Source organism: Oenanthe melanoleuca, chromosome 1 (genome assembly GCF_029582105.1).
Source record: "Oenanthe melanoleuca isolate GR-GAL-2019-014 chromosome 1, OMel1.0, whole genome shotgun sequence".
NCBI classification, from domain to species: Eukaryota; Metazoa; Chordata; class Aves; order Passeriformes; family Muscicapidae; genus Oenanthe; species Oenanthe melanoleuca.
Window position 1 is genome coordinate 61,311,218 of NC_079333.1, and position 9,984 is coordinate 61,321,201.

Genomic DNA, 9,984 nt, shown 5'->3' on the forward strand with positions numbered 1-9,984 from the left:
AAACCACGTGCTTCACTGATGAAGTAGCTTGGAAATTTGGCTGTCTTTGTTAGGGGAAAAAAATTAACCCTTTTAGTAACACTAACTTAGCAAAGTTCCAAATCAGCTTGAACTGGAAAAGAAATTCAAGCCAACTCACTTTGAAATTTGAAACAATGTAAATATCCCTTCAACCTTGAAACAGTCAAATTTCTGACTGAAATTTAGCACATACGGAATCAGCTCTTCAGTAAGTTTTACAATGGGACAGTTAAATACTGGGGAGAAAAAAAAAAGTTGTCTTTTTTTTTTTTTAGTTTTGTTTATGCACATGTATGTGCACATGCACAGAGGCATAACAGTCCTCCAACAATCAAAATTCTTCAAAACCCAAAGTATCAGAGGCATTTTGCAAACACATTGTTAAGCCCCAGGTAAATGATAGAGGTCAAGGTTTTTGTTTGTTTGTTCTTGTTTTTGGTGTTCAGTTTGAGGTTTTTTTGTTCCCCCCATAATGTTAACTAAATTAAATTAGAATGAAACAAAACGAAATAAAAAAACAAACAAAAACCAACCCACAACACAGTGGCACTTTTAATACTGGTTGATCGGGCACTTGTATGCAGTACTTATAGACCAGTAAAAGTGCTCGTTTACCTGTCTGGTGTGTAAGGGGCCCTTTGTCTTGAAGCCTCCTTGGGAACTGCACTCTGAGGCACTGAAGTGATCTGAACTAGTGGAAGAGCGTTTGGAAAGGGTGTCACAACCACCAACAAAGGTGTTGTCCAACGGGAGTTCCTGAATCACGTGGTGCTTTTTCACTGAAACTGGAGTGTCAGGTTTGAGATGAAAAGCAGACTGCGGAGAGGCAGATTTGTAATGCTTGGCAAGATCAGGACTGTTAGGCTTAAAGGTTGATGGTGGTGCTGTGCCCCAATCAAATCTTCCTATACTTTGCTCCTCCAGCTCTGCTGGAAGGCTTATTGTCCCGTTGATAGGTTCATGAACTGCATCATCAGGTTTGGACTCCTCAATGGTAACAAAGTTCAAAAGGGAGCTCTTTGGAGATTTCCTTTTCTTCCTTTTCTTTTTCTTGTTTTGCTTGTTCTCCTGATTGGGAGACATCCACTCAGCACCTTGCTTGCTCCTCTGGGCAGCTTTGAACCTGGAGGCGTGCCGACAGCGAACAAGAACTGTGACAAATATCACCACTATGACAACCATGGCACCCGCCACAATAGCAATCATGATTGTGAGATAGTCCTCATTTTGGTAGGGTTGGCCACTGTCCCCTATGTTCCGATCCAAAGGTGTTTCCATAGTCCTGCGTATCAGGTCATAAATATAGGAGGCATTTCCAGCAGTATCATTGACATATAAAAATACAAGCACAAGAGTATGCAGGGATTTGGGATAACCCAAATCACTTATGTTGACAACTAAGCGGTGCAGCCCCACGTCATTAGGAGTTGGTTTTTCTTCCAGAGTGATATTACCTGTCACTGGATCAATCCGAAACAAACCCTTGTTATTGCCACTTACAATTGTGTACTTCAGCTCAGCGTTCATGCCAGTGTCTATATCCACAGCAAAGACTTCGGCTACCACCGATCCTGGAATTGCTGAGAGTGGCACTAGCTTGAAAGAAGTATTAGAAGGTGGGTAGATGACAACAGGACTGTTGTCATTAACATCCATCACGTTTATTGTCACTTTTGCTGTAGAAGAGCGAGGAGGTTGCCCTCCATCCACTGCCTTAACATCAAAGGTGTAAGAGCTCTGCTGTTCTCGATCAAAAGAAACGTTGGACTTTATAACTCCAGAGTATGGATCCAGCACAAAGTTTTCATTGTCGTTCAGGATGGAAAGGGTCACGGCTTTATTTTCCCCAGCATCTGCATCAGTCACCGTGATCACCCCCACCGTGCTATACTTTGGTAAGTTCTCTGATACGAAAAACTGGAAATGATTATGAGTAAATTTGGGACTGTTGTCATTTTCATCCAACACAGTAACAATTACTGCTGCTTGACTCTGCAAAGGAGGGGTGCCGTTGTCTCGGGCTGTAACAGTGAAAATGAAACGTTCCTGCTCTTCTCTGTCAAAAACTCTGGAGGCTGTCAAAACTCCTGTCTTTCGATCCAGATCGAAAAAGGAGGCATTAGGACCAAGCTGATAAACAATGTCTGCATTTTTCCCACTGTCTTCATCTGTGGCACTAATAGTTGTTAAGTATAGACCACGTCGGTTGTTTTCAGAAACTGACAGCTCAATTACAGGCTGGCTGAATATCGGAGGGTTGTCATTTTCATCCTCCAGCTTAACTCTTACCAGGGCAGTCTGGTTCAAACTGGGCTTGCCAGAATCAGAAGCCACAATTTTAAAGCTGAATTCTTTGGTGCCCTCATAGTCCAACAAGGAAGAGGTCTCTAACAAATACTGGTTGTCGTAAACAGCTTTCAAGTGGAAGGGGACCTCTCTCTCAATGAAACAGATCACTTTGCCATTCACATCAGTGTCCTTATCTGAAACTGTAATTAGGGCAATCTTTGTATTGATGGGATCTTTCTCAGATAAGTACACTGTGCCATTGATGGGACTTATTATATACCTGAGGTCTATGTTAGGAGGGTTATCGTTTACATCAGTGACATTGATGGTGACAGTTGCCCGGGCTGGTGTAGAGCTACCATCACTAGCCAGCACTGTCACTTTGTGAATAGCAGTCTCTTCTCGATCTAAGGACCTCTGAACTGTAATCAGCCCTGTGGTGTTGTTTAAAGCAAAAAATCTTTTGGTTGCAGGGGCGACTTGGGCACCAAAAATATATCTGATTTCTGCATTGCTTCCTATATCAGCATCTGTAGCATGAAGCTGAATTACAGAGGTGCCTACAGGGGCATTCTCTGGTATATGGACCTCTACTTGACTCTCTTTAAAGACTGGCCTGTTATCATTGACATCACTTACTGTGACTTGCAGGATAGCTGTGCTGGATTTCTGGGGGGTACCTCCATCCTCCACTTTGATTTTCATCACGTAGGTGTCCTTTTGCTCTCTGTCCAAGTTCTGCTGCACAATCAGCTGAGGCCATTTCTCCCCCTCTGGAGTTTCTACAATATCCAGTCCAAAGACACTCTGCCCATTTAACAACTCATAGTGCTGCACACCATTGAAACCTGTGTCAGGATCTGTTGCTGATGGGATTGGAAAGCGACTGTTGATCAGAGTGTTTTCTGGGATGGAGATATTGATGACAGGGGATGGAAACATAGGCGCATTGTCATTAGTATCCTTTACAATGATTTTTATTTTGATCAGCCTAAAAAAGTCATTGGGGAGAATCACCACTTCAAGTTCAAAGAAACACTCATTTTCTTCTGCATAGGAAGCTCCAGCACATAGTTTTTCTCTGTCTATTCTGTTAGATGTTGTAAAGATTTCCCCCGTGTTACTGGACACTTTGACCAGAGGTGCATCCCCTGCTTTAGACACCAGTCTGTAGACAAGGCTGGCACTGGTCCCTGTGGCAGCATTGATATGAGAAATGTTCAGGTCCTTTGGTATGTTCCCTATGGGCACGTTTTCAGGCAGCTCCTCTCTAATAGTGTAAATAAGTTCTTGAGCTATAGCAGAATCCAGCCTTAAACAGGCAATCAAAGCGGCCAACAGGTAAAAATCCCTCAGGTCCATGATAATGTTTTTATTCTCTTTTCACGGATTTTAGGACTTAAAGGTTTCCAGAGAGGAATGATGCGCGATTTGCAAGAGGAGGCATGCATGGACTGCAGGATGCATTACATCTCATTTCTTATTTGGAGACATCACTGTCAACACAACCACACAGAACAGCATTATTGTTTTTTAAGGCATGATAAATCCACAATCTCCAACTACTACTTGTTTTTGCAATGCACGCTTCCAGCAGTACATTTTCCTACTGCTCCCTTTTACAAGCAAGCCCTCCGGACAAATGCACCAGTATCCCAAGGCTGCATTTGCTCAGAGCTCGAATGAAAAGAACTACTTGCAAGATTAAAGGTAGCTACTGTTTCGACACGTACTTTCTGAATAATTTCTTGGTACACCGTGTAATCTGTAACGTGCATTCCCCCTCTACCCTCCTCCACCCAGTCATTTGGTGCAAGTGAAAAACCTTCCCGGACTACTTCTGGATTCTAACTGCTATGTCAGCTGCCAAATGTAATTTGCTGTTTGCTTCCATACGTATTTTTTAGCTCTTGCTAACCAGATTTTTCTCTGCTCGCTGTGCCTTGCCTGCCCCTCTGTAGCTATCGTACTGGGAAATAACCACCCGGACATGCTGCTGCTGCAGCAGTCGTCACTGGCTACTTCACATCCCTGTTAACTGATGAGACAATAACAGGACTTACAGTTTCTTACACTCTCAGCTCAATGCTTCTTCTCCAGATGTTGGATACTTCTCCTTCTGTTTAATAACCTAAAACTTTATTTGTTTTTAAACACACTCTAAATCAGGATGCTGGAAATTCCAAATGTAACTTAGAAGAAGGGAGCATGTTTACAGATGGGGAAAATACACATTTTCTGATGACATGAGGAGGAAAAAAAGGTGCAGCCTTTCCCCGTTGACACTGATCTCCCTTCAGGATATTAGCAGCTGTCACATATAAATACTGCAGACTAATAATGCAGGTGGAAAAAAAAAAAAAAAAAAAAAAAAAAAGAGAGAGCGACTGACAGACTTCTGTTTGCATGCACTGCTAACCGCGAATTATGGGGGTGCAAGGCTGCCAGCACCTACAGTTTGACTGAACTAGGCAGCCCGAAGCACTAATCTTATCTGCATTAAGCTGCACGGTAACTGATGCCTGTGATTACTTCCAGCAGAGTAATGCAGGTAGGGATGCAGAGACAGCGAGTAGGTGAGCCTTTCCCACCAACATCAACTGAATCCCAAACACTGATTCTTTCCCTAGATAAATATACTGCGTGTTGGCTTTTTTTTTTTTTTTTTCTTTAAAGGAAATGCATCCCAGTGTAAGGGTAACTTTGCACTTACGTTAGTTGTCTACCTTTGACGATCTGCTGCAGCTAAGCAATGATCTGTTCCAGCAGATACAGCACAATGCATCTGGTAAACCACCAGTTTTGGAGAAATCAGCAGCAGCCAAACGCTTCCTCCTCGAGATATGTGTTGCTTCGGGGTGGCAAATTAGCAACTCCAGGGAACAAATTCACAGTTCTGTCGTTAGTCATCCTCTCCACGTTTCATTCCTATGAAGCGGCGATCCTTCGGGTGCCTAACGTGCACGCAACAACCCAAACAAACAGCAAGAGAAAAAATCCGGTGCACTTCTTAGAGCGGGGGTATTTTCCACTCTGCACTGCACACCATCCCCGTCCCTCTCTCGGCAGAGCAGAGGCAGCTACATGAAGTCTGCAACTTCTGACTGGAAATGGCAAGAGTTGGTCTAGCGGTGCTTCTCCCTCTTTAGCTCTGGGGTGACAGTAGCCCGAAAAAAAAAAAAAAAAAATTAAAAATAAAAAAAATCCTAATAGGTTATTGCTTTAGTGACGGGAGGAAGCGGCGGCGCTTTCCCTCCTCCCTCCCTCCTTCCCTCCCTCCCTCCCTCCCAGCCTCTCTTCCTCACATACGCTCTCTCCTTCTCCCTCTCTCTCTCTGAACTGAAATTCTTGATATAACTCTCAATAAGCCCAGAGGGAGGGAGGGAGCGGTGCGAGGCCACCCCTCCCGCCGCACGGCATTGGCCCGCGCCGGCGGGGGCGGCGGCTGGCGGAGCGCGGCCGCGGCATTGGCCGGCGGGCCCGTCGCTCCGGCGCGGCCGGCGGAGGGCTGCGCTGCGCGGGGGGCAGCGCCGGGGCCGGGGCCGGGGCCGGGGCGGGCGGCATTGCCCGGCGGAGGGCTGCGCTGCGCGGGGGGCAGCGCCGGGGCCGGGGCCGGGGCGGCATTGCCCGGCGGAGGGCTGCGCTGCGCGGAGGGCAGCGCCGGGGCCGGGGCGGGCGGCATTGCCCGGCGGAGGGCTGCGCTGCGCGGAGGGCAGCGCCGGGGCCGGGGCGGGCGGCATTGCCCGGCGGAGGGCTGCGCTGCGCGGGGGGCAGCGCCGGGGCCGGGGCCGGGGCCGGGGCCGGGGCCGGGGCGGCATTGCCCGGCGGAGGGCTGCGCTGCGCGGAGGGCAGCGCCGGGGCGGGCGGGAGCGGCGCGTTCCGCGGGAGCAGCGCGGCGGGCACTCGCGGGCGGGAGGGCGCTCCGCGGGGCGGAACGCTGCGTGGGGGGTGCGCGGAGCGGAGGGTGATCGGGAAAGAAGGGCTTGGTGCGCGCTTGGGTTGGTGGCGTGGTTTGGGGTTTTGGGGTGGCCGGGGTGCCCGGTGCGTGCTCGGTGTCGCTTGCGCGGAGCGGTGCGGAGCGGTGGGGCCGCCCCCCGGCGCCGCGCAGGTTCGGAGGGACCGCCTGCCCCGGCCCGCCTTCGCCCGGTTCGGCCTTATATTTAATGCATGCCCTTTCATCTATAATTCAGGCTGCTCTGACTCCAGCCCTGTCTCGGCTCCCATTTACGCCTGCACACCTTTCTCCTTCCCTTCCCGAAGGGTCAGCCGAGACACTCGCCAAGGGAGGGAGAGAGCTACTCTGCTGGTTTGGGTTTTGTCTGCTTAAACATTGAACTGGAAAAGATTCCTCCTCTCTGTGGTTTGATAAATAATAAAAGTGATCGTTTCGCCTTCCCCATAAATGACACAGGTAAATTATCCAGCTAGCCACAAAGAAGCATCACATGCCTGGAAGACACTGTAATAAAATGCCAATGTATTATGATATGAGTGACCTCAAAAGTGTGACAAGAAGATGATTATAGTGCATTATCTATAGTGCATTATATGTAGTGCCTTTTCCAACGTTTTCTGAAGCATGAATGAGCCTTTATTTGACTGTGCTTTTACTTCTAGCTTTTCTCAGCTTGAACTTACAAGCTGTATGATAGAACCTATCCAATTTAGTGTGCCCAGGTATGTGGCCATGCTGGCTGCTGCTTCTGGTTAAGCCTTTCAAATATATATGTATAGAAAAAAAACCAAAGATAACATCAGCATTTGACTTCTTCTGTATGTGGTACTATCTTATTTGCATATTTTCAGTGTATAGCATTGGTAAGCTAAAGATCAGAGTTCTACCTTGAAGATTTTACATTTTCAGATGCAGGCTCTTAGACTCCAAATGTATCTGCACATAGGATGCACTATTAGCAAATGGTGGAAGCTGCTTGTACCTCTCAGAGGTCAGTAATTTGCATGGCTTGGAATTGTGTGCTACATACTGATAAATGTACACATCCTTGCAAGTCATAAGGATGCAGGCACTATGTGAGCATTGCACATCCTGTAATCCCATGATGCGTAAAGATTAAACACTCAGTTTTGCTGTGATTTGTAGTTGTGTCCAAAATACTCTTGTTACAGATAGACACAGAAAAACACTGATCTCGGTTTTGATGACATCAAGTAACAGTAGAAAACGGAACTGGATCTAATAATAGTTTAAGAAAAATGTTCATTATGTAATACAAGAAGGATGGCTAGAGCCCCAGCAGTGAAAGTCAAGCAAGTGACATGAAGGAGCAACCTTACTGCCAAACCACTTAGAAACAGAATTCTGTGAATGAATTAAGTATGCGGTTCTTTTGTCTTTTAAAATACAAAGCAGCACAGCCATTAATAAAGGAGATAATTAGAGCTGCTAGCATTCTGTGTAATGCAGACTGCTTCTGAAATACAGCATGTTTATGTATGCATTAATAATACGCACATTTTTCCTGACACTAGTCATATCACAGCAGTATGGCATCACAGACGTTTTATAGCCTCATTCTAGTAACATCACAGGCATATAACATTCTTATTCTAATCACACCATAGTCATTTCAATGTCACATTGTAGTCACATCACATAGCCTGGTAATAATTATTTAACTTTATTGCTAAGCTGAATAGTTTTCTGTTTGCTGAGGGATGACTTAAACCTGTAGTCAGAACTGATTAGCACATGCTCATAAATGAGCTCTTCTCATGTACACAGGGTTAGGCTCATGAAAAGTTAGGAAGAGGAAAAAAAATAAATCAGTGAATTAGTGTCTGTTGGACTTAAACCCAGTGCAATCACAAGTCACAATAATAGCACATTTTTGCTGTTTTCAGAAGTAATTTTAGAAAGCCAACAATGTTTACATGTAGATCTGTCATGTTAATGTTTACGTGCTTGCTTTAAAACGCTGTAGTTCTTTAACTGATCATACATTATTAACCTCAGGGAAGAGGCATGTCTTCAAACTGTTGTATTTGCACACCAGATTGTAAAATTGAGGCCCAGAGTACCAAAGGGTTTAGAACTGTCACAACTGCTTCTAATAATGGTAGAAAAAGAACAGAAAGGGCTGAATTCCTGAGCAGGAGCTGGAATCACCCAGTGCAGCATTAACGCCACCCTTGCTATGTGAGGGACTGCTCTGAGACATGTCCTGTGCTCACTTGAGTAGCCATGTTTATCTCTGGTAGTTGTTTGTTCCATCATTCTTATATTTGAGAAAACTGCAGTATTCAATGTCACATTCCCCTCAAAAGCAGCTGTGGTGCCATTATTTGTACTGCTTCTTAATAGTTGCCTTTCTCTACTATTATGGCTTAGCCTTTTGTCTATATATAGGAACACTGTATTCATAATCACATCACAACCTATTAAAATGACTTCTGTATTATAACTTACTAACTATTCATCCACATCATTGCTTGTTATCTTCGCCTCCATATTCTTATGTATCAAATTCTTTTCCATATCATATTTGACTCAAATTCTAGCATGCTAGAAACCGACTCCAATTATTCTGTACTAGCTATAGTCAAATTGCACTAAATGGAATTGCTTACATTGTATCACAGTGGCTACAGGCTCACACAATGCATTATACATGAAACTGATTCACATTATGCTTAGCTAACTAAAGACTTTAATCTTGAAGTGTTGAGCATAAAATGCTATCATTCTTCACTGAACTGGCTCTGGTCACTTGATCATTTTGTACCTGGGATTGCCTCTTACAGGCTGTTATTATTAAAGCAAAATGGCTTTTCCTCTCCTGCAGTTCTACCACTTTCTGTGGAGAGCTGATTCATATGCTAATTAATGAGCTTTCTTATTTCATGGCAGAGCACTGCAACACTGGAACCTGACCTATGGTGCACCTATAGGATGTCCCCTTCAGTACAGCATAGTAAAAAAAATGCATTATAAAAATCCACTTGTGTGTTCAGATAGGAGGTTATGTGCTAACTATCGAGCAATCCTTAATATTATCCCCAGAGGTGTTGTTTCTGTATGTTGCTTCAGTCATTAGGAAATACATCCTTGGTCCCATCTGCAGCAGGAAGTATTCAAGGCCACATTGCCAGTTCTGCTGAGGTCTCTCAGGGTGTTTCTGATGGGGTTGTCCCTGAAAGGAGAAGAGATTAGGAGTTCAGTGTGGCAGGTAAAGAAGTGAAGACTCCTGTGACAGATAGTTTTTAATCCTTGAAGGAGTCTGCCTCCACAGGGCAGACGTTTGCTCCGCTCTCACTGGCATTGGCATTGCTGCATCCTTGACTTCGGCTTCTGCCACAATTCAGTCTCTCAGTAACCTCTGGAAACCTACTTCTTACAAGAAGCACTGGGCCAAAAAGTGATGTCCATAATCTGCTGCACTCCTAACCCCCAAAATTTCAGGACATCTGTGAAGATGAGAGAGGAGTGCCACAGACTCAGGAGCATCTTGTGGAGACAATTGTGGAGCCCATATTTTCTTCACATCCTTACAAGCATGTTTCTCTTGCAAGCATGATGCTTTGGTCCAGACTTTGTACACCTAATGGCTTGTAATTCAGGAGCTTGCTTCAGAGTTACCTCATCTTCTTGGATTGGACCTGTAGTCTATTACATGAATGAAGTCAAAAAAGTGTTTTGGGTAATGTAAACCATAC

At 45.2% G+C, this 9,984-nt stretch overlaps 1 protein-coding gene across 1 annotated transcript in view; it reads right to left on the minus strand.

Moving 5' to 3' along the window:
- The window catches only part of PCDH9 (protocadherin 9), a 666,360-nt gene extending 660,780 nt beyond the window's left edge, over positions 1-5,580 (minus strand). Inside the window, exons 1-2 of the mRNA XM_056499253.1 lie at positions 5,024-5,580; positions 637-3,806 (exon numbers count right to left, since the gene is read on the minus strand). Of these exons, the coding sequence (XP_056355228.1) occupies positions 637-3,672 (3,036 nt within the window). The 5' untranslated portion in view covers positions 3,673-3,806; positions 5,024-5,580. The remainder of the gene's footprint in view (positions 1-636; positions 3,807-5,023) is intronic.
- Between the last annotated feature and the right edge of the window lie 4,404 nt (positions 5,581-9,984).